This window comes from Haplochromis burtoni, unplaced genomic scaffold (genome assembly GCF_018398535.1).
Source record: "Haplochromis burtoni strain Fernald_Lab_line unplaced genomic scaffold, NCSU_Asbu1 Contig_285, whole genome shotgun sequence".
NCBI lineage: Eukaryota > Metazoa > Chordata > Actinopteri > Cichliformes > Cichlidae > Haplochromis > Haplochromis burtoni.
The window spans coordinates 766,166-793,137 of NW_024582646.1; the positions used below are offsets into that span (position 1 = coordinate 766,166).

At 41.7% G+C, this 26,972-nt stretch overlaps 2 protein-coding genes across 4 annotated transcripts; both read left to right on the plus strand.

Moving 5' to 3' along the window:
* The first annotated feature begins 8,602 nt into the window (after nt 1-8,602).
* Nucleotides 8,603-24,513, plus strand: egln3 (egl-9 family hypoxia-inducible factor 3). Of its 3 annotated transcripts, XM_042227856.1 has the most exons (6): nt 8,603-8,756; nt 9,394-10,220; nt 20,220-20,339; nt 20,669-20,805; nt 21,042-21,115; nt 21,209-24,513. In XM_042227856.1, the coding sequence occupies exons 2-6, from the start codon at nt 9,426-9,428 to the stop codon at nt 21,250-21,252; spliced, it is 1,170 nt and encodes a 389-aa protein (XP_042083790.1). In that variant the 5' UTR covers nt 8,603-8,756; nt 9,394-9,425; the 3' UTR covers nt 21,253-24,513. The 3 variants fall into 3 exon arrangements, with proteins under 3 accessions (XP_042083790.1, XP_005941050.1, XP_005941051.1); XM_005940988.3 differs by having other exon boundaries at nt 8,604-10,220; XM_005940989.3 differs by lacking the exons at nt 8,603-8,756; nt 9,394-10,220 and adding an exon at nt 10,244-13,070 and having other exon boundaries at nt 21,209-24,303.
* A 1,231-nt stretch (nt 24,514-25,744) lies between these two features.
* On the plus strand, nt 25,745-26,963 carry LOC121815735 (transcription factor 7-like 1; the record flags this gene model as incomplete). Its single annotated transcript, XM_042227851.1, has 4 exons — nt 25,745-25,804; nt 26,403-26,486; nt 26,606-26,648; nt 26,767-26,963. Coding segments are annotated over exons 1-4 (384 nt in total), but the record flags the coding sequence as incomplete, so codon positions are not given.
* Between the last annotated feature and the right edge of the window lie 9 nt (nt 26,964-26,972).

The following is a 26,972-nucleotide window of genomic DNA, read 5'->3' on the forward strand; positions in this document are numbered from 1 at the left end:
ATCGCCATCTCCAGTATCAAACCCTGTATCAAATCCAGCTTTGACACCAGTCCCAACTTGGGGCTCTACCTTGGCCCCCACAAAAGTGTCTCCAGGTCCAGTGTCAGCACTGCTAAACCTCCAGGGGAGCAGCTGATCTGCATGTCTGTGGTCATTATCATCATCATTGACAAGTTTGTGGGAGTCAGTTTTAATTTCTTCCTTATTCACAACCTTGGATAGAGGACTCATGTCTGCATGCGTTCCCATCCGACTTGTTTAGCTGCTCTACACTCTGCTGACTGTTTTATAGGAAAGCACAAAGCCCCCAGGAAAGAACAGGAAGACAGAAAATGAGCAAGCTGGTTTCCAAAATAAGAGTGAGAGTAAAGGCCACCTTAATAGCTACACAAACAGCCATTACAAAAATATATCAAAAAGTTGGAAAAAAAAGTATCACAAGAATATATGCTGGAAAGGACTTTCCTTCACTATCCAAAAACCATCCAAAATCATTTGTCGACAATGCTTTTATTTTGAAAGTTTTGGTCAGAAGTTTTTGTTGCATTGTACTTTAATGGGTTAGGATAGTTTTTGAAAGTCTATAATAATAATAATAATAATAATAATAATAATAATAATAATAATAATAATGTTTTAGGTTGTTCCACCGTCTACCGTGACCTTTCTGGCAGGATAGCCTGTCTATCGAAGTTGTACTTTTAAACTTATTCAGTAAAATATAGGCGGACTGTTCCTCCAAAACATGCACAGTATGTCTTAAAACAGCTATCTGACGCGCATTTCTGCCAGCACCGCGCTGTTTGGCCGACTCCAGACCGTTTGTATCTGCCAAACGTAGAGTAAAGTCGTATTTTTTACGTTGTCATTAAAAAAATAAAAACAACATTTTCTCGGAAACAGCTGTCGGGGTAGTGTACCTGCTGGTTTTTCCCCCAGTCAAAAAGCCGTGTGAATCCCGTTACTGCTCCCAAAAAAGTCGCAGTGGAATAATCTGCTGTCACCTCGGAACGTACGTGACTTGCGGCAGATTCTAGTACAGAGGCAGCCTCGGATGACCGAAGCACGCACTGAGAGCTCGAGCGAAGCGTGCACGTTAGCTGAGACATCCCGAGAGTGCAGGAAGGGGCTGAAACATCACTGCTACTATGTAAAGACGCAGAGCTAAACTTTAAAGAAGTGACCATCACATTAATAATATCGGTTTGCTAATAAAAGCAACCCGTTCAAGTATGCCGATTTTCTGGTGACTGTATCTTACAGCCGTCGAACTGTACAATACCCCTATTTAAACGTGCATTGGTTAAGTTAGTTATCTGTTTAAGCCAGAGCGTTCTCACTCCCGAGGCGTAACATGTCGACGTTTTGTCTCGTCCCGCGGCGTTCCTGAGGAACGCGAAAGGAGACCTTCGGCGTTCTTATGGTACGCGGCGGGTTATGGCTGGAATCCAGTGCAATGACGCTCCCGCGGTAGTAGACGTTCCAGCCCTGTATTCCAGCCCTAAACCTAACCTTATCCCTAGCCCTGACCATAACCTTATTCCTGACCTTAACCAGGACTTTAATGATGTTAAATAGCGTGTTTCTAAGCGATTTGAAGAAAAAGAGCGAACATGTGTAGGTTCAGTCCAGACGGTTCTCATATTTCCTCTTTTTCCGAGGTCGTCATTTAGGAACGTGGTGGGTAGCCGAAAACGTAATATGGTGACGATTTGTCACCTAGCGTAAAATGTTACGCTTTGGGAGTGAGAACGGGTTGTTTAAGCACATTTAAGTAGAGAGAACCAAGAGATTTTGAGTAATTATCAAAAAGGAAGAACAAACCTCTAGGTTCATTTATTTAATGATAAATAAATGATTAATGATAATTTAATCCTCTTTCTCAGAGGAAGGCGTATAGATACGTAAACACGGCATAATACTATTTAGCTCTGGAAGGATCTAAACTTTAGATATCGCTATAAGTAGACATTAAGGTCAGGGGAGAAGATAAGGTGTGGTCAGGGGTGGCCAAGGTCACCACAGCAACTCTATTCAACCCACATATAAAATGTAAAAGTTTACCTTCATGAAATGAATGTTTTTGTTTGTTTGTTTGTTTGTTTAAAATTACAGACATTGATTTTTTTTAACAAAAGGATGTTAGAAAATTATGTTGTTGGTAAAGGTTCTAGAAGATGAATGTAAGTCAAAATGAGGTATCATATGCTACGCTCATCTTTATGGTGGAATAACCATGGAAATTTGAGCCAAAATGCACTTTTTGAATAATCCAGGGCATCAGCGTTTGTTTCTGCTCCTCTTCAACATGATCATTGAATTGGTGCCAATTTGCTATTGAAACTATGTAATGATACTGATGCTCAGAGTATGTTTTAGAAGAAAATTATGTTGAACGACAAGATTCTGGCTTTGGGTTGTGACATGTGGAGATGGTGTAAAAATGATTTTTCTGCAGTTTTTAACAGAGCTTAAGATCTGTTTTTCAACCATGAAAATATAAGACACGAGTGACCCGTAAGAATCTGCATGGCAAGCATAACAACAGCTCTTCAAATTCCCTAAATAAGTGAAGATGCTTTAGTGCTTCCCATATTATGTCCTTTAGGATACACTGGATGATTCTTTATGAAAGGAAAGGAGGTAATGCTCTCCTAATAAACCGTCAGACAATAAAATTTCATGCCATAAATTGCTGATTTGGTCTAAAGCAAACTTTCAGATACAGGCTGTATTAAACCCTTCACTGGACTCTGAACGTCACACTTTTGTGATCCAATCTACATTTTGTCAAGTTATTGCTTTATATGCATATTTATAGTAAATTAAATTAAAAATAAATAAATAAAATCTATAAATTAACATTTTAATAGTAACATGATTTCTTTGCAAGTGGTTATATGACCCTCATGAGAAAACATGGTGAGAATTTGTGGAGGGAATCATCTAAGACGTTCTTTTTGTAGTCCCTTTTAAGGACATTGTAGTTTCACCTTAAGAGACCCACATTAAAGATCAAGGAGCCAGTGTAAGGGCAATTGGATTCTCTTCACATAAATCCTTATAAATGCTCCTTAACATATGTCCTTGATCACATGATGTTAATCATGGCAATTGCTTTGGACTATTCCATTACAGCCATTTCATTGATAATGATAACTGTGTGTACATATGTTGGGTTTAAAACTTTAAATTACTTTTTTTTTTTAAATCTAAGACCAAATTAACTGAACAAAACCTGAACAGACAAACTATCAAATTCTTAGCTCCTGGAGACACAGGGTGTTTGGTTTGTTGTGGTTCATCATGGTTCTGGTCACACAGTAACATGTGTTAACAAGCATCTGCAGAATGCAAATCTACAGTACTGGACAAAATGACTAGTTTCACCTCATTTCTTTATTTTTTGCTAGGAAAATGGAAGAAGTCAAAGATGGAAATACAGCAGCATATGAGCAAAAATAGAGTTGTTACAGTTCTAATGAGCTTGAATGTTAATTTTTGGTATCGCCACCTGTACTCTTCAATAAAGCAATATTTCTTTTAGGCAAGCTTTCTTGTAATTTCCTTAGGTAGTTTCAAGAATAGTTCTCCAGATTTTTTTTAAGGACTATCCAAAGTTCTTCTTTGGGTGCTGGCTGCCTTTTGTTTCTTGCTCTTTCAACCCCATGCTACTTTAATAAGGTTTGGGCTCTGGGGAGGCCAATCCATGACTGACAGTCAGTGATGGGAATAACGGCGTTACTTTTTTCAGTAGCGGCAAGTAATCTAACTAATTACTATTTCTATCGTTACAACGCTGTTACCGTTACTAACAAGAAAATGTGGTGCGTTTACGTTACTATTTTTCAACAAACAGTGTTGAAGCTGTCTTCAGCTTATCCCTTCTTATATCAGTTGCATGGAAGTAGCTGTAAGTAATCTGGGTGCTACAGCTTTAATCAGAATCAGAATCAGAAAGGGTTTTATTGCCAAATGTTGAGCAGGTTTACAACATTAGGAAATTGCTGCGGTGCTTCAGTGCAAACATACTGTCATAAATTACGCTTAAATAGAATAAAAAATAAGAATAAGAATTAAAAGTGCTACGTAGAAAGATATATACATGAGTGCAGGTGGTGATCAGTGCCAAACATGGAATGATGCAGTGAACACAGCGTAGGGTCATGTGTTAGTGGGTGGGAACAGTCATACGGTTATTGTTCATGTGTCCACAGCAGAGGGGAAGAAACTGTTCTTATGGCGAGAGGTTCTGGTGCGAATGGACCGGAGCCTCCTGCCTGAGGGGAGCAGGTCAAACAGACTGTGTCCAGGGTGAGAAGGGTCAGCTGAGATCCGAGCTGCACGCCCAAGTGTCCTGGAGGTGTACAGGTCCTGCAGAGATGGGAGTCTGCAGCCAATCACCTTCTCAGCAGAGCGCACAACACGCTGCAGTCTCTGTTTGTCCCTGATAGTGGCTCCAGCGTACCACACGGTGATGGAGGAGGTGAGGATGGACTCGATGATTGCGTGTAGAATTGCATCATCGTCCGTGTTGGCAGGTTGAATTTCTTCAGCTGCCTCAGGAAGTACATCCTCTGCTGGGCTTTCTTGATGACGGAGGTGATGGTGGGCTCCCACTTCAGGTCCTGGGTGATGGTGGTACCCAGGAAGCGGAATGAGTCCACAGAGGTGATGGGGGTGTCAGTCATGATGGGATAGGACCATTGGTTGTTGTGGCTGCACCAGGACACCAGACGTTCAACCTCCCTCCTGTAGGCAGACTCATCCCCGTCCGAGATGAGTCCGATAACGGTGGTGTCATCTGCAAACTTGATTAGCTTGACAGACTGGTGGGTGGAGGTGCAGCAGTTGGTGTACAGGGAGAAGAGCAGAGGAGAAAGAACACAGCCCTGAGGGGAGCCGGTGCTGATGGTCCGGGAGTCCGAGACATTCTTTCCCAGCCTCACATGCTGCTTCCTGTCCGTCAGGAAGTCAGTGATCCACCGGCAGATGGGATCAGGCACATTCATCTGGGAAAGCTTGCCTCGGAGATGGTCTGGAAGGATGGTGTTGAAGGCAGAGCTGAAGTCCACAAACAGGATCCTGGCGTAGGTTCCTGGGGAGTCCAGATGCTGCAGGATGAAGTGTAGGGCCATGTTGATGGCGTCATCTACAGACCTGTTGGCTCTGTATGCAAACTGCAGGGGGTCCAGGAGGGGGGCCGTGAGGGTCTTGAGATGGAGAGAACCAGGCGCTCAAATGACTTCATGACCACAGATGTCAGAGCCACGGGTCTGTAGTCATTTAGTCCAGTGATCCTAGGTTTCTTGGGGACAGGGATTATGGTAGAGGACTTGAAGCAGGCAGGCACATGACATGCCTGCAGTGAGGAGTTGAAAATGCCAGAAAACACTGGGGCCAGCTCGTTTGCACAGTGTCTGAGGGTGGCAGGAGACACGCCGTCTGGGCCGGGAGCTTTTCGAGCATTCAGACTCTTAAACTGCTTCCTCACATCTGCTTCATGAATATGAAGAGTTGTGGTGGGAGGAGGTGGTGTGAAATCCTCTTTTGTGTGGGGTGAGGAGGGGGGTGTTGTAGGTGAAAGGTTTGAAGGTGGTGATGGCTCTATGGAGGGGGGAGAGGTGGGGGAATTAGTGTCCAAAGTGCCTCTATTGTTGGGGCCGTTGGAGGTGTGAAGGCTGCCTGATGGCTCGTCAAAACGGCAGTAGAAGTCGTTGAGGGTGTTGGCCAAGAGCAAGTCGTCAGTGGAGTGGGGGGTTTTAGGCTTGTAGTTGGTGATATTCCTAAAACCTTTCCACACAGAGGCCGAGTCATTCTCTGAGATCTGCTGCTGCATCTTCTCAGAGTGCTGATGTTTAGCAATGTCCACTTCTTTAGTGAACCTGTACTTGGCCTCTCTGTAGCAGTCCCTGTCTCCGCTTCTGAACGCCTTTCTCTTTTCCAGCCACAGCTTTTTGAGTTTAGGAGTAAACCAGGGTTTGTCATTGTTATAACTCACCCTGGTGCGTGATGGCACAATGCTGTCCTCACAGAAGTGGATATAGGAGGTGACAGTGTCCGTAAACTCGTCCAAGCTGTTAGAAGCAGCCTTCATTGTGTCCCAGTCTGTAGACTCCAAACACGTGCGAAGCTCCTCCACAGCCTCGTTGCTCCACAGTTTTTTGGTCCTCACGACAGGTTTGGAGAGCTTCAGCCTCTGTCTGTACGCGGGGATTAGGTGGATCATGACGTGGTCAGAAAGTCCGAGTGAAGCGCGGGGCACCGCGCGATAGGCCCCGCTGATCGTGCTGTAACAGTGGTCTAATGTCCTCTCCTCTCTGGTCGCAGATGCTTGTTAACACATGTTACTGTGTGACCAGAACCATGATGAACCACAACAAACCAAACACCCTGTGTCTCCAGGAGCTAAGAATTTGATAGTTTGTCTGTTCAGGTTTTGTTCAGTTAATTTGGTCTTAGATTTAAAAAAAAAAAGTAATTTAAAGTTTTAAACCCAACATATGTACACACAGTTATCATTATCAATGAAATGGCTGTAATGGAATAGTCCAAAGCAATTGCCATGATTAACATCATGTGATCAAGGACATATGTTAAGGAGCATTTATAAGGATTTATGTGAAGAGAATCCAATTGCCCTTACACTGGCTCCTTGATCTTTAATGTGGGTCTCTTAAGGTGAAACTACAATGTCCTTAAAAGGGACTACAAAAAGAACGTCTTAGATGATTCCCTCCACAAATTCTCACCATGTTTTCTCATGAGGGTCATATAACCACTTGCAAAGAAATCATGTTACTATTAAAATGTTAATTTATAGATTTTATTTATTTATTTTTAATTTAATTTACTATAAATATGCATATAAAGCAATAACTTGACAAAATGTAGATTGGATCACAAAAGTGTGACGTTCAGAGTCCAGTGAAGGGTTTAATACAGCCTGTATCTGAAAGTTTGCTTTAGACCAAATCAGCAATTTATGGCATGAAATTTTATTGTCTGACGGTTTATTAGGAGAGCATTACCTCCTTTCCTTTCATAAAGAATCATCCAGTGTATCCTAAAGGACATAATATGGGAAGCACTAAAGCATCTTCACTTATTTAGGGAATTTGAAGAGCTGTTGTTATGCTTGCCATGCAGATTCTTACGGGTCACTCGTGTCTTATATTTTCATGGTTGAAAAACAGATCTTAAGCTCTGTTAAAAACTGCAGAAAAATCATTTTTACACCATCTCCACATGTCACAACCCAAAGCCAGAATCTTGTCGTTCAACATAATTTTCTTCTAAAACATACTCTGAGCATCAGTATCATTACATAGTTTCAATAGCAAATTGGCACCAATTCAATGATCATGTTGAAGAGGAGCAGAAACAAACGCTGATGCCCTGGATTATTCAAAAAGTGCATTTTGGCTCAAATTTCCATGGTTATTCCACCATAAAGATGAGCGTAGCATATGATACCTCATTTTGACTTACATTCATCTTCTAGAACCTTTACCAACAACATAATTTTCTAACATCCTTTTGTTAAAAAAAAAATCAATGTCTGTAATTTTAAACAAACAAACAAACAAACAAAAACATTCATTTCATGAAGGTAAACTTTTACATTTTATATGTGGGTTGAATAGAGTTGCTGTGGTGACCTTGGCCACCCCTGACCACACCTTATCTTCTCCCCTGACCTTAATGTCTACTTATAGCGATATCTAAAGTTTAGATCCTTCCAGAGCTAAATAGTATTATGCCGTGTTTACGTATCTATACGCCTTCCTCTGAGAAAGAGGATTAAATTATCATTAATCATTTATTTATCATTAAATAAATGAACCTAGAGGTTTGTTCTTCCTTTTTGATAATTACTCAAAATCTCTTGGTTCTCTCTACTTAAATGTGCTTAAACCAACCGTTCTCACTCCCAAAGCGTAACATTTTACGCTAGGTGACAAATCGTCACCATATTACGTTTTCGGCTACCCACCACGTTCCTAAATGACGACCTCGGAAAAAGAGGAAATATGAGAACCGTCTGGACTGAACCTACACATGTTCGCTCTTTTTCTTCAAATCGCTTAGAAACACGCTATTTAACATCATTAAAGTCCTGGTTAAGGTCAGGAATAAGGTTATGGTCAGGGCTAGGGATAAGGTTAGGTTTAGGGCTGGAATACAGGGCTGGAACGTCTACTACCGCGGGAGCGTCATTGCACTGGATTCCAGCCATAACCCGCCGCGTACCATAAGAACGCCGAAGGTCTCCTTTCGCGTTCCTCAGGAACGCCGCGGGACGAGACAAAACGTCGACATGTTACGCCTCGGGAGTGAGAACGCTCTGGCTTAAACAGATAACTAACTTAACCAATGCACGTTTAAATAGGGGTATTGTACAGTTCGACGGCTGTAAGATACAGTCACCAGAAAATCGGCATACTTGAACGGGTTGCTTTTATTAGCAAACCGATATTATTAATGTGATGGTCACTTCTTTAAAGTTTAGCTCTGCGTCTTTACATAGTAGCAGTGATGTTTCAGCCCCTTCCTGCACTCTCGGGATGTCTCAGCTAACGTGCACGCTTCGCTCGAGCTCTCAGTGCGTGCTTCGGTCATCCGAGGCTGCCTCTGTACTAGAATCTGCCGCAAGTCACGTACGTTCCGAGGTGACAGCAGATTATTCCACTGCGACTTTTTTGGGAGCAGTAACGGGATTCACACGGCTTTTTGACTGGGGGAAAAACCAGCAGGTACACTACCCCGACAGCTGTTTCCGAGAAAATGTTGTTTTTATTTTTTTAATGACAACGTAAAAAATACGACTTTACTCTACGTTTGGCAGATACAAACGGTCTGGAGTCGGCCAAACAGCGCGGTGCTGGCAGAAATGCGCGTCAGATAGCTGTTTTAAGACATACTGTGCATGTTTTGGAGGAACAGTCCGCCTATATTTTACTGAATAAGTTTAAAAGTACAACTTCGATAGACAGGCTATCCTGCCAGAAAGGTCACGGTAGACGGTGGAACAACCTAGAACATTATTATTATTATTATTATTATTATTATTATTATTATTATTATTATTAGACTTTCAAAAACTATCCTAACCCATTAAAGTACAATGCAACAAAAACTTCTGACCAAAACTTTCAAAATAAAAGCATTGTCGACAAATGATTTTGGATGGTTTTTGGATAGTGAAGGAAAGTCCTTTCCAGCATATATTCTTGTGATACTTTTTTTTCCAACTTTTTGATATATTTTTGTAATGGCTGTTTGTGTAGCTATTAAGGTGGCCTTTACTCTCACTCTTATTTTGGAAACCAGCTTGCTCATTTTCTGTCTTCCTGTTCTTTCCTGGGGGCTTTGTGCTTTCCTATAAAACAGTCAGCAGAGTGTAGAGCAGCTAAACAAGTCGGATGGGAACGCATGCAGACATGAGTCCTCTATCCAAGGTTGTGAATAAGGAAGAAATTAAAACTGACTCCCACAAACTGGTCAATGATGATGATAATGACCACAGACATGCAGATCAGCTGCTCCCCTGGAGGTTTAGCAGTGCTGACACTGGACCTGGAGACACTTTTGTGGGGGCCAAGGTAGAGCCCCAAGTTGGGACTGGTGTCAAAGCTGGATTTGATACAGGGTTTGATACTGGAGATGGCGTTACATTTGGGACCAGCAGCAACAGTGTTACAGTTGCAGACATGAAAGGTCAGATCCAAGAAAATGGGACTGGGGTTGAAGCTGGAATTGAAGCTGTGAGTGAAGTCGGGAAAACAGTCAGAGATATAGCCAGGGCTGGGGCTGGGAAAAATAGGGCCGGGATCGTACCCTATGCTCTTCCCTGGAGCGCCCATCCCAGATCCAAAGGCCGGAGGTACCGCAGCAGTCACAGACTGGTGCTCCACTACATCATCCCCAGCATGAACTCCTATGGCATGTGCATCATTGACAACTTCCTCGGGAGCAAAATTGGAGACCGGGTTCTGCAAGAGGTCCAAGAGCTGCACCACTCTGGGAAGATGCAGGACGGCAAGCTGGCCAGCAGAGGCCTGGACAACACTAGGAGTATTCGTGGAGACCAGATCGTTTGGGTGGAAGGAAACGAGCCGGGCTGCGAGAACATCGGCTACCTGCTGTCGAAGATGGACAAACTGGTCACCTACGCCGATGGGAAGTTGGGGAAGCACAAGATCAGAGGAAGGCACAAGGTTAGTAGCTGTCATACTCCGTCTACATCCCCATGCACCTCACTTACTTTATATCTGAAGGTGATTTAATTCCATAGGAATTCTGTTTTAGTGTTTCCTCAGGATCTTTGAATCTTTATTATTATCAGTGATTTGTACATAACTGCCAATATTGGCAGGGCACCTATTTCTCAATAAACTCTTGATTACTTTGGAGTTTATGTGTACAGTCTGGGATGGTGCTTTGTGTTAAAGGACTACTGTGAGAGATTTCAAATGTTTTTCCTGACAGTAATTAAGAACATTTAGGAGGTTACAGTGCTTGAGTACACTTTTCTTGAATTATACTTCCAAATTATTTCAGAGTGTAACATTGTGCTTTATACTACACTGCGTGTTTACAGCTTGTGGTAATCATAGGAAGTTTTTACACAGTGAACAATACAACATTTTATAATGCTGTAGATTAAACCAGCCATTTCAAACCTTTCCGTTGTCTTATGAAAAGCAAAGAGCTGTTGGGCTCACATATCTCAGCAGGTCTGTGGAATCCTGATTTGTTTTTTTTTGTTTTTTTCCAGCTTAACTTCTCCCAGTATGTGTTCAAATAATCCAATATCTGACATAAAGTCAATCTTTATTTTTTTTGAGTCTCTGTAATCAAAGTGTGCAGCATTCAGCACCTGGAGCAGCCGCAACAGCATTTTTCTGCTTACTCACTGACACTCCACTGTAATAATTATAGTACCATAATCATAGTCTTATATGTTGTTGGAGAGGGGGGGCTCAGAGAAGTTTTTTCCCCACTTTATTTCTTTAACTGTATTTTGTTGGTAATGATTTTCTGGGGTAAGTTAAGTATTAAGTATTATTTAAGTATTATTGTAGGGTCTACCTTAAAATATAAAGCGCCTTGAGGCGACTGTTGTTGTGATTTGGCGCTGTATAAATAAAATTTTATTGAATACTAGAATTTAAACTTGCTGCAAATAATTAATTAAAGATGAACGATTTTAAGACATACCCGGTAATACACTTCAATTGTTTATGGGTGTAGTTTTATTGTTATTATTATTTATATATTTATTTATTTATTTTAATATTATTATCCTGTATGCTGCATGATAGTTTCCGTTGCAGCTGCTTTGTATTTTCCCTGCACGTGGTCAAGTACACGTTCACTGTTTACTTCCGTTAGGGAGGGGAGGAGGCAGTGAGCGCGAGGGCTACATGCAGCTCACGTAGTACTTAATGGCGACGGGCACGCCCAGCGCGTGGGCACGTTACCGAACCACTGCTGCTCCTTTAACTTTAACTAACTCGCATTGTGGCAACTTTACTGCGTGATATTTTGTGTTGCTCACAACGAGGTGAATGATCTGTGTGGAGTTTGTGCTGCCGTGGTTTCTTGTTGTGGCACATTGTTTTTTTGTGTACCGCTTGTTTTATGTGGGAATTCAAGTGAAAATGATTTGACACGCGAATCGTCACGTGATGTAAGAGGAGGCCATAAAAGAGAAACGCAGTGGGGAAGTCACGAAGCCTCACCTCTCCCCCACACAGTGGACATCACATCCAGCACGTCTCTCACTCCTCGCACATTCACTCCCCGATCTCGACTGTAAAGCTAGAGGAATGCCACCGGAAGTAGGCCGGCATTCCTGTAAAATAAAGCTATAAAACTATCGTAACTCTCAAGAATCAATTGTCAATTCAGAGGAATTCGTCTTATTGAAGGCTAAATGTCGAATCAATATCAGAATTAGTGCATTTGATTTAAAAGTTAGCTTTGTGTTTTACAGTTAAGCATCATGACGAATTTCAATACAGTTGAATTTCATCAGAATGCTTAGTGTATATATAAAGCGACAGATTAGTTTGAACTATTACTGAGCTTAGAATATTTAGCATTTTACGTGACAAATCACTTGTACAAAAATGATTTGTTAAAATGTCTTTTGATCATATTATTGATTAGTTTTCAGCAATTAATGAGAAATGCTCTATAGCAGCCTGTTTAGTCTCATACTGAAATATTTTAGTCCCACGCTGAAGGTTTATTCTTTCAGATATTTATTATTTTATTTTTTCTGGAACTGATGTTCCAGACACCCTTGTAATAACTAGCAATCCCCTCGACCACCGTTAAAAATTAAACACACCAAGAGGCAAAAGGTTTGTCAGGCAGTGCGACATTTATTGTGAAATCCGTTACCGGATGTGGTGTACTTGTACAGTCGCTTGATCGCCTGTGTCGTGGGCAGAATGATAAACGCGAGCGGAGAAACGCAGGACTTCAGAGGTATTCCGTGAAGTCTGTCAGCTCGGTGCTTGACTGTTGGACTTCAGCAGGACTGAATTCAGACCGTCACAGAAACAGAGCTGACGGCGAAACGGGCTTCCCTCTCTCTGTTTGTCGAATCAATCATTTTACAGCCAAAACTTTGAACCTGCGACTCGTTTCTTTTTGTACGTTTTTTTTAAACTTCCAAGATTACCTCAACAGTTAAAATGCCTTTCATTGAACACTTATCGGACACGGAATTGGAGCGTTTGGCTCTTGAGCAGGTCGTCCCGGCCCTGCAGGAATACGGCTTCTACTACGTGGACGGACTCCTCGGCGAGCTGGCCGGGGGCGCGGTGTTGGATCAGGTGAAAGACATGCACCGCTCTGGAGTTCTGCAGGACGGCCGGCTGGCCGGATCCGTCCCGGCAGTCCACCGGAGGAGCATCCGTGGAGACAAGATCGCCTGGGTGAGCGGATCGGAACGCGGCTGCGAGGCCATCAACTTCTTGCTCAACCTGATCGATAAGCTGATCTCCTTTTGCTCCGGGAGGCTGGGAAACAAAGCGATTCGGGAAAGATCCCAGGTAAGCGAAACCGCCTGGTGGCACGATCCTGGTTTACAGCCATCGTGACGATTCAGAAAAACAAGCTAATAAAGGGGCAAAATGTGCCAGTATTTGATCGGGAGCGACCAAACAGGAGACGCAGAGGACCAGAGCTGACAAAACGGAGGAAAGCAAAATACGAACCGATCTTTAAACACGATCAGACCTGCTTCCACGAGTAGTTTGTCGTCGAATGTTTGAAAACCAAAAAGCCCAAATAAAGCACATCGTGAGTAGTTTATTCAGAGTTAAAGTGAATAAAACCCCGAAATAAGCATCATAAGATATGTACTTTTTAAAAGGGTACACTGTTTCAAGCCGACTTTAGTAAACTCATTTTAGTTAAGTAACAAATTCTTTAACTATTTTTTATATAATTTATTTGTGATGTAGACCGTAAAGACTTTATAACTTGCTTCGTGTAGTTTTCGCCATCAACAAACTCCAGTCAGCAGTTAAAAATAAACTTCGTGTGTCTGGAACTCACAGGTTAAAATAAAAACGGAGATGTCACTCCCCACTGTCAGCAGTGGCATTGTGCCGAAGCTGTGCGCTGGTTTGGACTCCAGCTGGTTATAAGTGATGCTGAGATCAGGAGATGCTGTTTATCTCAGGCCTTCCTTCTTTCATTTAACAGCTTGGCTCATCACACACTCCTCACATCCTCTCCTCCTCTAGCTGCTCAGTGGAAAGGTGCATCATGCGTAGAAGTAAACACACCAAAGCTCTTGCACAAAAACATGGCATGCTGTGACAGTGGTTTTAATATTGGTATTTATTACAGCAAATTGTTAGTTGTGAAAAAGGCAGATGTGAGCTCAAGTGGACTCTACATAACTCCGGACTGTTTTAATCACTAGGCACTGACTGGAGCTCTGCTTTATTTCCTCTATCCTTTTCTTTCTTTCTGTTGTGCTTGGACGTTCTTCTTTTTCTCAGTAACTTGTTGGCCTTTTGGCAGTATTTCAGTAACTGACCAATTCTGGGCCCTGAGCCAGTGTTTCAGAAACCAGAACACGGTGCAGGAAGGGCAGGGAATTTACGACATCAGGTCAGGTCCTCTGGGTGTTCTCCGCTGCTGTGATGATTAATGGCGTGAAGATTACGGTTCCGTCGTAGGAGTACCATTCTCAGCTTTTACATGTATCGTCTCTACCTATTAACCTGAACAGAAACCTGTGGGCATTGACCCAGAACGAGCCTCCACATAATAATAACAATATTGTATTTACTAGCAGTATATAAACTGCTGAATTGACATGCAGTACAATGCAGTTCAAAGTAGATCTAAAGTTTTATTAATGTGTTAACAACTATAACTCTACAACTCTCAGACAGATAATGAACAGCAGTATTGTAGGAATAATAATGCAAGTTGTGAAGACTGAAGGCTGAAACTAAGGCGCCCTTAAGTGAGATGGTGTAAATACAACGCACTGTTTCGTGTGCACAGCAGCTAGAGAAAATCTTTATTTTATCTAATTTGTTTTACTTTTACTGGAGAACTTTTAGATTTTGTGATGTACTTGGCACATGTAAAAACAACGTTATTAAGCTGTGTCCTTTAGCTAACAGTAGTGTTACAATTAGTCAGTAAACAGTTAGTGTAGTTTGTGTGACTAATGTCGTTTCACTTTGGCACAGTATAATAAAATATTCAAGGGCCTACATTAAATGGATTATTTTATTATAGGATGTATATTTTTCATACATTTCCATAAAAATGGCCGGAGGTGGAATTTAACTGATCAAAATACATTTACTTACTTCCGTTTCATATCGCTTTGTACCTAAAATACTACATCTGAGAGACAAACCTACTGAAACCACTATATTTGAACGAAAGGTTTAGTTACTTTTGTTTAAGGGCAATATTAAAAATAATGTTAGAAAACTAAATAAAATTGTGATCATTTTGTGTGTTTCAGGTGAAAATAAGGGTAAACTGGGTGAGAAAATCTTGTTGTATCATAAGTGTGTGGGGGGGAAACACACACTTATCTTCAAGGACATTTTGTTGCTGATACTTGCTTTAAATATAGGTAGCAAATATTTAGGAATCGGTTTAAAATTTTCTATAGTTGAGGGACTGGTAGAAAACAGCTCACGCATTAAGCTGGTGCTCCAGACTCCAGTTTCTCTTCCCTTTTCTCGCACATTGATGAATTTGTCCCAGAGGCTCATCAGCAGTGGAAAACCTCTATCTCATCACCTCTCCTCTGAAGCACCAAAGAAGTTTTGCATCAGTGGGTTTCTCAGTCTCCCCTGACTCTAGACATTTGCAGTCCTAAGACAAATTAAGACGGTAGTATTCATTACCTATAACACTGCCACAGTCTGTGTAAGATTAAATTAAAAATTTAAGCTGCTTTTTGTTTTAAAGGCTTTTAGACTGCTGGACCTGAGCCGCAATAAGTAACGACTCGCGTCATAAATGTAACTTAATGAAGAATTTGAAATTCAGTAATTTTAACATCGGCACTGCTCGATCGGTGAGTGAAATGTGCTTACATTTAAAAGAGAATTCTTTGATCACTTTGCTTGGACTGTCCAAACCACCAATCCGCAATGAATCTTGGGATCTCCTTGATTCATCCTGCAAAAAAGACATTTATGAGCTGCATTTTAAGAAAAATTTGAAGGGTTTGTCACCTCGTAACATAATTTCACGTCTATAGTCACAGCAAGCCTAGCAAACCCCATGACTACCTGTATGGTGTCCCAATCAGTGTGGGCATCTTCCTAATATAAAAATCCAGGTGGATGTGTCATAAACATATTCCCCCTACTCAGTTTTATGAAAGTGGAAACCAGCCAAATCAATTTTTGTACTAGGATATGCTTTTAATGCTCAACATGGGAGTCTATGGGCATTGACTCCTTTTTAGTACCAGCCCCAAGTGGCACTTAGATGAACTCCAAGACTGAGACTGCATTTTATTAAAATACCTCAATGTCATTTGGATCTGATTTGCAAAAATTCACATTTTGTTTTGTTGTTGTTGTTGTTGTTTGACATTTCTAAAAATCTAATTAAATATATCTAAGAGATGTGAGACTTTACATTTTGGTTACAGGAGAGCAGAAAAACTGAAACTCAACAGAAAGGGGGAGATCTAGTCAGTCACTTACAGATATTCTATTTTACACAGATGGAAAAATATGTTAGATAAATGATATCAAAAGCCTGCAACAACTAGTCAGCTAATTTATCGAAATAACAACATCAAGTCAGTGTTTGATGGATGCCAGACTGTGTCTGTGTCCTTTTCTCTGAGATCAGCATCACTTGGGCTCGAATGACCCCGACCTTAACTTTAAAACTAAGCCTAACTCTCAAAAAGTTCTTGTTAAAGTTTTAAATCCCAAAGCAAGGAGCGACCAAACTGTCTTAAATTTTCAAAAATGTCCCTATAAAGACATTGTTCCTCGGAAAGTCAGACACAGCAGAACAGATACACGCCCATTCGTGTGAGTGGGCGTGAAGGTATGCGCGTGTAGCAGTGGACATTCTCACGTACACATTCAATTCTTCCTTCACTCCTCCTCAGCACACACATACAGTATCCTCATCACACACACACACACACACACACACACACACACACACACACACACACACACACACACACACACACACATTCCTTCTGTTTAATATTAGTCACTTTTTTGGTGCCCTTGTTTGATTTCAATCGCTTCTTGTGAAAACGGGTCAGCACTGACGCTACATCACGTACACACACGCTCACACACACACACACACACACACACACACACACACACACACACACACACACACACACACACACAACAACACACACACAACTAACCCAGACAGCTGGAGATGATGCAGGAGAATAAACAGCAGGATTTGTCTTTTGTGTGAAGGACACAAAAAACCTTTAATAATAGTTTGAAATACAATTCTGATTATGATACAAGCAGCTGGACATAATTAAAAATCAAAGATTGCACCCAAAGTAGTAGACAAACCCAACTCCAAGCATTGCTTGACACCAGTCTGTTAGGTGGTTGAAGCCAAGCAGTCTAGCTCCAGTATCTGTGAGGCATTAAAAAGGTCTTAAAACCTCTTGGACTGGGTTTGCTAAAAGTTGCAGAATCACTGCTGCTGGATGTCGGTGGCGCTGCAGACGCGCTGTAGCCTCACGCGCCACACGTAGCTTTGTCATTAAACCATCAGCTGGCTGGAAACCTGCCAAACAACCGCACAGACATCACCACACCTGCACAACATCTCCCCGTGCCCCTCTCCTCCCCCCTCTCTGCATCTCCCTCTGCTAGAGAGATAAGATAAAGTTGAATTGAAAAACAGTTCTAAGGCGTTTTTGTTTTCAACCCTTTTCCTCTCACAGTGTATCATTTCATCTCCGCTCAGCCCCCCTCCTCTGTCACTGCGCTTATTTTTTTCTCATTCTACAGGAACTCACTTGTACGATGACGGTAATGATGATGAAGCCTGTATGTGTGTGTGTGTGTACGTGCCCTAGTGGCGGCGTGTAAACAAACTTGCGTGATTTCTCCACTTCCCCTCAGAGCGAGCCTGTGGAGCAGGTCAGCCGCTCGTTATCAGCGCTAGGGGTTTGTCGTCACTGGCAGCCAGGGAGGCCTGAAACTGCGTGCACGTTTGGAGTCCCTCGCACACACTGACGGGGGCTTGACTTCTGCACCCACCCACCATCCCGATCCCCTTCTCATGAAAAGCAATAGAGAGGGGCGTTTCACAGCGAGAGCGCCCAAAAGGGAAGGGGTGTGGCGTCTACATGGTTGCATGCAACGGGTGTATAAACACAGACATCAGGTGGTACATGTTGATGTCAGTAAGGTTGCTAAAGGTGTGCTGCTGTTGTCGTTGATGTATCGAGGGAATGGTCTATTGGATCTGGGGTTAATCTGCACTGTGACCTTCCTGTATAAACTGGCATGTGTGTTGATAATCGTAAAGGAAAGGAAGTGAACAGGATGTTCGCTTCCATGAGATTCTATGGAGCGTGCAAAGGTGTAGAAGGCCTTTGCACGCATGTGTTTGACAATAAGGGGGGTTCACAATAAAATCCCATCAGAGAAAAGGGGCAAGCACGTTGACAGCGTGACTGCTGCCGTTTTGCCTCTATAATTTTCTGCTATCGAGGTTCCGCGAATAAATGCAAATCACGCTCATGTCTTGGACATGTGCGTACATTGAGCTACAGGCATTGGTCGAGGGGCTTGCGTGCAGTCTGTGTGTAATCATCGGGGTGAGGTGACGACGTTGACGTCAGAGAGATGGTAAAGATAACACGCTTTGACATAAATCAGTGCTGCTGATGTTTGTTTTGGCGCGTTTAAGGAACATGTGTTTTTAACAAGCATCAATCTTCTCTAACGTCATTTTCCTTTTCTTTTTTTCTTTCATTTGTAAAGTAGGGTCCACATTCTGGAAAAAATGATTGATTTTTCAGTGCCAAATGGTGAAACATGGAAACTTGCACAAAACTTTAATAAATTGTCTTTTAATATTTTTTTCTGTTTTGGAAAAAATTAAAGGGGCAGGTGTGTTTTACTGCAAGCCCAAGTAAATAATAATATCAGTCTGTGAAATGCTAGATGTAGCTGTTTAGCTGCAGTGGGCAGTCTGAGCAGATCTAACCTGAGTAGCACAGAATCAGCTGTTTGTGACCACTGGGTTTTGTTTCATCGGCAAGGATCACAGTTTGTGCTTTGTTTTCTGTGGACTCTGAGACACAGTCTCACGTCTCACAGTCTCGTCTCTTACTCTGAGCTTATCAGACACTTCCTGCTGGGGTTATGAGGTCGCAGCGCTGCAGGGAGGGGATGCAGGGAACCCCCCCCCTAGCTCCCACCTCCCATGTCCTGTTTGGAAAAGGTTTCCATTTTAACTGAAATGAACTCGTTTTCTGTGAATATTTATTGTATTTTTATTATTTTATTTTTATTTATTGCTTCGAGGAAGCAATTAATTATGAGGACTTTCTAGTCAAAGCACTGGTTTGTAAGAACTAGTATTCTAGTTTTAGTATTTCTTTCATTTTAAACATGTAAAAAGAAATGGCTCATTTTCAAAAAATAGTGGAACAAATAGATGATGGGGCCAAAATCTCAGTGACGTCAGGATTCCTGGTTGTGTTGGGAAATCTGTCGGTCTTTGCAAAACTATTATGGCCTCTTATCAATACTGTAACCACAAGCGCGGCTGTTCCAATTTTCTCCCAATACTGACTGGCAGCACGTACGCACACACACACATATGTACACATACATGTGTGTACGTGCGACTCGGTGTGTAGGCATGCAACCACAACAAGCGCATCTGGACACGAGAAATATTAGTAAATAACCACCACACACACACCTACATTGGTGCGCACATACATAGAGGAAGTATGTGTAATTGTGTCAGCATAACAGATTTTCAACGCGCCAGCTTTTATTTCGAAGATTATATCAGCCACTGTACTCGTTCAGCATTACTTGTTTTTATATTATGTTATTATATTTCCAAAACAAGCCATAGGAAATGGTCATCTTATTACATCAGATTGTGCTAAACTAAAAGAACACTCTAGTACATTTTTATTTCCTGTTATCTCTGTTAACACTACAATTTTATTCCTGATATTTTAGTATTTTTACTATTCATCAGTTCCTTCCATTATACTCCAGTTTCAGAACTTCACTTCTTTTCTTTTCTTTCTTGATTCATGTGTTGATGGTTTGATTTGTAAAAATTTGGAAAAACGTGAGCAGCAGTTGTGACAGCTCACAAGTTTACAAAGCCTCAGTTAAATTCTACTGATGAGAACCACAATTATCAATAATTACAATATCGGTGGTAACAAAAATCAAAAGTAACCAAGTAATAACTAATCAATTCTGTTTGTATGTGCTGTTTTCCGTTGTGTTTCGTAAATAAATCTGTGAAGCAAAAACTTTATTTATTTATCTGTGTGATGTAGTCAAATATGAGACACATGAGAAAAAATAGCAGTTAATGTTAGCACTTTCTATGATGTCCGAGCTCGTGGTGAAGTGCATTTAAAGCAGCAGGGTTTTGTGGTAGTAGTGACACAGGAGTGCTCTAATTATTTCTGCTTGTGCGTGTCTGTTTAGGCTATGGTGGCGTGTTACCCAGGAAATGGGGCGGGTTATGTCAAGCACGTGGACAATCCCAACTGTGATGGACGCTGCATCACCTGCATCTACTACCTCAACAAGAACTGGAATGCCAAGGTGCTTATTACAATTTATTCATTTATTCATTTATCGAACCCTCTTTTCAGTTTGTCGTGTTTGATCACCATCTCGAATCTTTTTATGATTTCAAGTCTGATTGTGAGCTGAGTGAATAGTGAAGTTTCTGACTTTGATCTCTGATGATATCAACATGAAATGTTTTTTTGCTTCCTTTGACTTGATAAAATCAGAGGAAGTGATCGCGACTGATTTGAATTAAGATGTGAATATTTGCACATTATTGGTTTCTGTCTGGGGACAGGAGTGAATAGAAATGAGAGAAAAAGAACTTTCACTAAATTGTCTTTCCTGCTGTTGTTTATCAGGAGCATGGCGGCATCCTCAGGATCTTTCCAGAAGGGAAGTCGTACGTGGCAGACATCAAGCCACTTTTTGATAGGCTGCTCTTCTTTTGGTCAGACCGCAGGAACCCACATGAAGTGCAGCCTTCCTATACCACCAGGTAACCCGCCAACCAACCCATCAGTACCCCAATTCATGAGGCAGCTTCTCCTGTAACTACTACAGACATGATGACTTGGACCATCTGCCTTTGTTGGCATTTGTTAGACGTGTTGTAATTTTCCTTAAAACATGGCAAATTAATTAGCAAAAACGTAACCCTTATTAACACACACTGGTCGTTACAGACAGCAATGGCAACCACTGAAGACACTGTTCTTGCCGTTTGTGTTTCAGGTACGCCATCACAGTTTGGTATTTCGACTCTGAGGAGCGAGCCGAGGCCAAGAGACGCTTCAGAGACCTCACAGGTACAAACGAACCCCGGACAAAGCGCAAATGCTTTCAAATTATATCTTGAGACAGAATTTCATTTCTGAATGTCTTTGTTTTTTCTGTTTCAGCATCAAAGGCGCAGCAGGGCGGTAGCTCCAGCAGCTCCAGCTGATCACGAGGAGGTGTCACCACCTAGTGTTCAACCTCCAAACCGCAGGAGAGGGCGGCAGGGTTCCTTCTGGTCGTCGAAGCTTCTGGAAAAGCTGAAAGAAAAGTTGAAAAACAAACAAAAAAAAGTTTTCACCCTGTCCTGATCTAAGGACGGGCGTTTCTGACCTGCCTGCATTTCTGCTGCTGCTCCTGCTGCTGCTATAACCCGAGGCACTTTGGGCGACCTGCAGCTGTTCTGGACATTCCCTGCTTTTCATGATGTTTCTGCAATACGCAGCTGATTTCGTCTGAGTGGAGAGAAAAAACTGTAGACTGTACTTTATTTTTTTTTTTTGGTAAATTTTCTTTTAAAGCCTCACCTTCAGATGAGAGGAGGAGGAGAGTTTGCCGACAGCTTTCGGGGTTTACAGAGAGACGTGATGTTTTTAAACCACTGTGACGGAAGTTTCACACTTAAATGTGTGCTTAAGAAGGAGGAGCACAGAACTGTTGCTTAAACTACAGAAGAAGAAGAAAAATTGTTTACCAGTAGATGATGCCTCGATATCCACCGACCAATGAGGGCTGAACTTGAAAAAGATGAAAATACATATTTCAAATTTGAGATCTTATTAGGAGAAACTTTTGAAAAAAACTTTGTATATTTTATTGTGAACAACCAAAAGGAAAAAAAGAGCTTGCTAGAAGCAACTCTATATTAAAATACTGAGTCATTAAGGATTTCTTTTTTTTTTAAAGAAAAACTCCATTAGCATTAAATCAATTATTTATTTTAAATTCAACAAATTTATTAAATCACTAATAGTTTTATCACCCTAGAACTTAGATGTAAATGTTTCCACTTAATATATCAGACAGTGCATCGCTGGAGTGCCAATTTTGGGAAGAGCACTTTGCCGCGATGATATGAAACGTTTGTGGAAAATAGCTGTGTCATCTAATCCAGAAAAGTAAAACGAATAGTTTAATCGGTTACTTTTCCAAACAGCTATTCCTTGTAGCTTCAACCAAGCTTCCAATTGGGAACTAGCGTGTGCTGCAAATCACCTTCTAGTAAATGGTTTTGTAGGTTCAGCTAAGCTGCTGGCCTCGGACAAAATGCTCTTAAAGGGGACCCATTCTGCTCATTCTCACTCCGTATTTTTATTCTTGAACTCTTAAATGAGCAACGTCGTACGATTCACAGTTCAAAATAATGCCTACTTACCGTATCCTGCTTAGTTCATGAAAATGATTTCCTTCCTTGACATAGTGAATAACATAAAATATGTTCGTGTGATAGAAAAGAAGGAAAAGCAAAAAGGTCCCCTTTAAGGTCAAGTTTGCATTTAATGGGAATGAATTGTTCATTGAAGTTTACCATATGATCTCTTATATTGCACTACCTTCCATCATCATATGTGAAAGGTTTTACTTTCCAACACAATTCTACTGAGATTTGATAAATGACGTATTTTTTATAGTAAAATGTGTTAAATATCCACAATTGCAGATTTGTTTTTCATACCCTTCTCTGAATGCTTCTGTGTATTAGTGAACTTTGTTGGCTGAGAAATAGAAAAACCTTTCACTTTAAGTGTGATTCACAAATAGTCTTCCGTAAATTATTTTGACAAAACGCTCCATTTACTCCGGTCCCTGTGAGTTCGGTCCCTGAATCGAAAAACGGATGTCTGTGTCTGGTGCACGCGCCGTCCTCTGCTGACGGAGAAGGACGATGAGGAGACAGATTCCACTGATACAGCAGATTTGACGGGAGCGTGTGAAGCAGCTGTCAAAGAGACTGTACATATGAGAGGATGAATAATTGATGTTCCGTTCAAACAGCCCTTCTGAGACATTATTGAGCTCGAGTCGCTGTCCTGAAACAATAACGCTCACCGCCAACTTACACCACCTTTAAAACTGATCTGTCATCTTCGCTGCAGCGGGAGTGGGACAACCCCCCCTCACTTGGGCTCTCTGCTGGTATTACTGCATTCTTTGGTGGAAGAGTTAAGTCTTGTACACAATCCGAATGTTCTGTAAACATGATATTTACAAATGTGTTGAATACAACTTTGGTTTGAAAAAAAACAGACTGTGGTGTTTGACTTTATTTATGGCTTTATGGTTTATTTAACCATTCACATCACCGGTTTATTTACAACTAAAATAAGTGGTTCAATTATGAACTCTTATATAAATTCAAGGGCTGCTCCAGTGCAATTCACTGATCAGGTATAACATGAGCACTGACAGGTGAAGTGAATAACACTGATATTTCTTCATGATAGCAACTGTTAGTGAGTGGGCTATATCAGCGAACAAGTGGGTCCCAAAGTTGATGTGTTAGAAGCAGGAAAAATGGGCCAAATTGTGATGTGACTAGATGGGTTAGAGCATCTCCAAAACTGCAGTTCTTGTAGGAGTTTCCTGGTCTGCAGTGGTCAGTATCTATCAAAATGGTCCAAGGAAGAAAGAGTGGTGAGCCAGTGACAGGGTCATCACTGGCCAAGTCTCACTGATGCACACAGGGAGTAACTGTGACAAGCTAATGTTGCTCAAATTGCCAAAAAAGTTGATGCTGGTTTAAAAATTACTGATAGCTCAATTGATATGTGTGGGAATACACAGTGCATTCCAGTTTGCAAATGGGGCTGCATAACTGCAGACCTCCCAGGGTGCTGACCTGCATCTACCACCAAAACCACCACCAATGTGCATGTGAGCATCAGAACTGGACAACAGAGCAATGGTAGAAGGTAGTCTGGTGTGGTCTAAGGAGCTTGGAAAGAAAAGTGTTTGGAGAAGCTTCTTCAGTTCTAAAAGCAACTGGTGGAGAGTCCCAGATTTTAAGCCCTATCCTCCCAACTAGGAAGGATCCGAAAGACAAACACAACAACAACAAAACAACAAACTTTATTTATATAGCACATTTAAAAACCAGTGGTGTACCAAAGTGCTTAAGAGAGTAGGATGAAGTAACAGGGAAGGATGAGGTCTATGGCAAGGTACCAAAACATGCTAGCAGGTTGAATGGCATTAAAACACAAAAGCAAAAGAATTGCATATAAAAGCATAAAAGAAAACTAAGTGTAAGGATAAAACAGTCAAAAAAATAATTAAAAATGATTAAAAGTAATTAAGAATAAGCCGAAGATAAGAATAAGCATTAAGCTAACTAACAAGCAAGCGTTAACTGGTAGATTTAACAATATTGTCATCCCTGTAGCCGGTTTATCAGAAAAACTCAGGAGAGTCTTCTCTAAGCACGACATCCCAGTGTACTTCAGGCCCAGCCACACACTCAGACAAAAACCGGTTCATCCCAAAGCCCAAAGACAAAACTCCTAAACACAAACTTTTTTTTTTCACCTATCCCGTTTGGTTCTATTGCCATCAGAATTAAAGGCGAAGAAAGATGCCCAACGGATTTACTTTACCAAATGGACTATCCCAGCCTTGCAGTATTGGTCTATTTGATTCACCTTTGCTTTTATTGTTTATTTTATTTTATTTTCACTTGCTACACACGGGACAGACTTGACTGGGGGAAAGAAAAGGGAGAAAGAAAGAGGGAAAGATAAAGGGCAAAAAACAAAAACCAACAAAACAAACAGACAAAAAAATACAGATATCAATCACCTGGATCACCTGTTGAGAAAGAAAAAAGAGAAAACAAGCAAAAAAAAAGAGAGCAATATAATAAACAACATCATCGCAATGACCTATGTGTCAGTCAGCTGTGCCAGAGTGACAGAGCCAGCACAGCCTGTGTGTGTGTGTGGAGGGATGTCTGAAAAAAAACAAAACAAAGCAATCAGGCTGAATTAGGACCAGACTAATCTTTTTGTCACATTGACACTGTTTATTTTATACTGTTTATTACACTGGCAATGATCAAAAGTGTGAGGGCTTAATTTACAAGAGCTGTGTGCCTATGAACGGCAAGTGTAGGTGTGTTTTCTCTTTCCAGTGCTCTTTTACAAATGGAATGCAGCAGCCCTGTGAAGTCTCTGTGTCCTGTGATGTGCTGCTTCATTAAACAGATTCAGGATGTGCATTTATCTGATAGACTGTTCGTCTGCTTTGCTGACAGCCAGGTATAAAGCTTTACATAAACAGATACACTGCCACTGGATTTTGGAGGCCATTTCCCTAGCATAAAGTACCAAAGGTCTCTCGTTGCCTCAGTGTGTGAGACCACATACCACCAGGGAATGGCAGCCTTATTTAAAGGGTTTATATGAGTGATATCATCACAAACCCAGAGGGTTCATACAAGAGGCTGATCCAAAAGCAGACTCAAGAGCTGACTTACTTTTTGATCAAGCTTTATTTACACACCAAAACAAGGATTATCTGTACACATGTGCACACACACACACACAAACACACACACATGGAGAGATTTCTGGCAAGCAGTTCTGAAAGAGAGGAAAGACTGCAGTGAGCTAAGACTTTATTACAGAAGGTAGCCGTGGTTTGGGGGGTGCAGGACTGATCTGATTATGGTCAGAACCAGTCTGCTTGAGGAGAGGAGGGCTGTAGAGGCTGTGCAAAGGGCCCAGGTTGGAGGTCGTTAAGTAGCGACATCATACTTTTTACAGTTTGGCTGAAGAAGGGAGGCGTTGACTGGCATTCAGTGGGCGCAACAGGGGAGGCCAGCAATTTGGATGGAGAGGAATTCTCCAGAGAAGCAGGGCTAATCAGAGTAGGAATGTTAGGAAAGGAGAATGTATCCGGCTGTGGAGCGGCAGGGAGGTGGTTAAGGAGTGACCACATGTCTTCCTGAATGTCAGCGAAACCAATAGGCTCTTTTTGGTGTTGAAAGAATGTGGCAGAAGAGCTAAATGGTGTGGATAGAGACGTATATACAGGAGAAGCAGGGTTGGTCTGAATTAGGTGATGACCAGTGAGTGGAGAGGAGGGCTGCTGAGACTGCTCAGAAGTGAGGAGGGGGTCAAGCTGTTCCACCACTGACAGCAGTGCTTCATCAGTGTCACTGACAAAAGTGGCCTGGAGCTGGACGGGTGCAGCAGAGGAGGCCAGTGATGCAGATGGGGAGAAATCCATACGAGAAGCTGGGAGGACCGGATTTACAAGAGACTGCAATGATCAGAAAAATGTACTTTAAAATATATCTGCAGTATTTAAATAAACCTGTAGGCAGTAATATATTTTGATCAGGCTGAAAGCGAGAGATGCCGTCACGCCACAGAGCATCCAGACTGGTCCACCAAAGAAAACTACGTATGTCCAAAGTGCTAACATGCAGTTCATACATGTGCCCATCACTGCACTGAATAATGAAACAACCAGTGCACAGAGTTTGGATCAACTGATGAAAATTCTCATATTTTTGTTTTTAGGGCAAAAAGAGGAAGAGAACACGAAATCGCACCTCGAGCACAGGTGAGAGGAGATTTCTGGGAATTACGACGTTTTTTCATGTGAAATGTGATGAAAAGAAGACGGAAATCTGTTAACAAAAGAAGACTTACTGTGTTTTTGTTTGTGTTTGTTTGTGCAGCATCTGAACCTAAACAGGAAGATCAACAGGCCAAGAGGCTTTGTGTGATGCCAGCTCAGACACAGCCATCTTCTTCCTATTCAGTTGCGAAGGAGCCTCTTGAGCAGCCACAGAGACAGCCAGCTGTTACCAACCTTCCTGATCAGCAGTCAGCGTGTGTGCAGCTGCAGAACACACAGACAACAGTTGATGCACCTGTGTGTCAA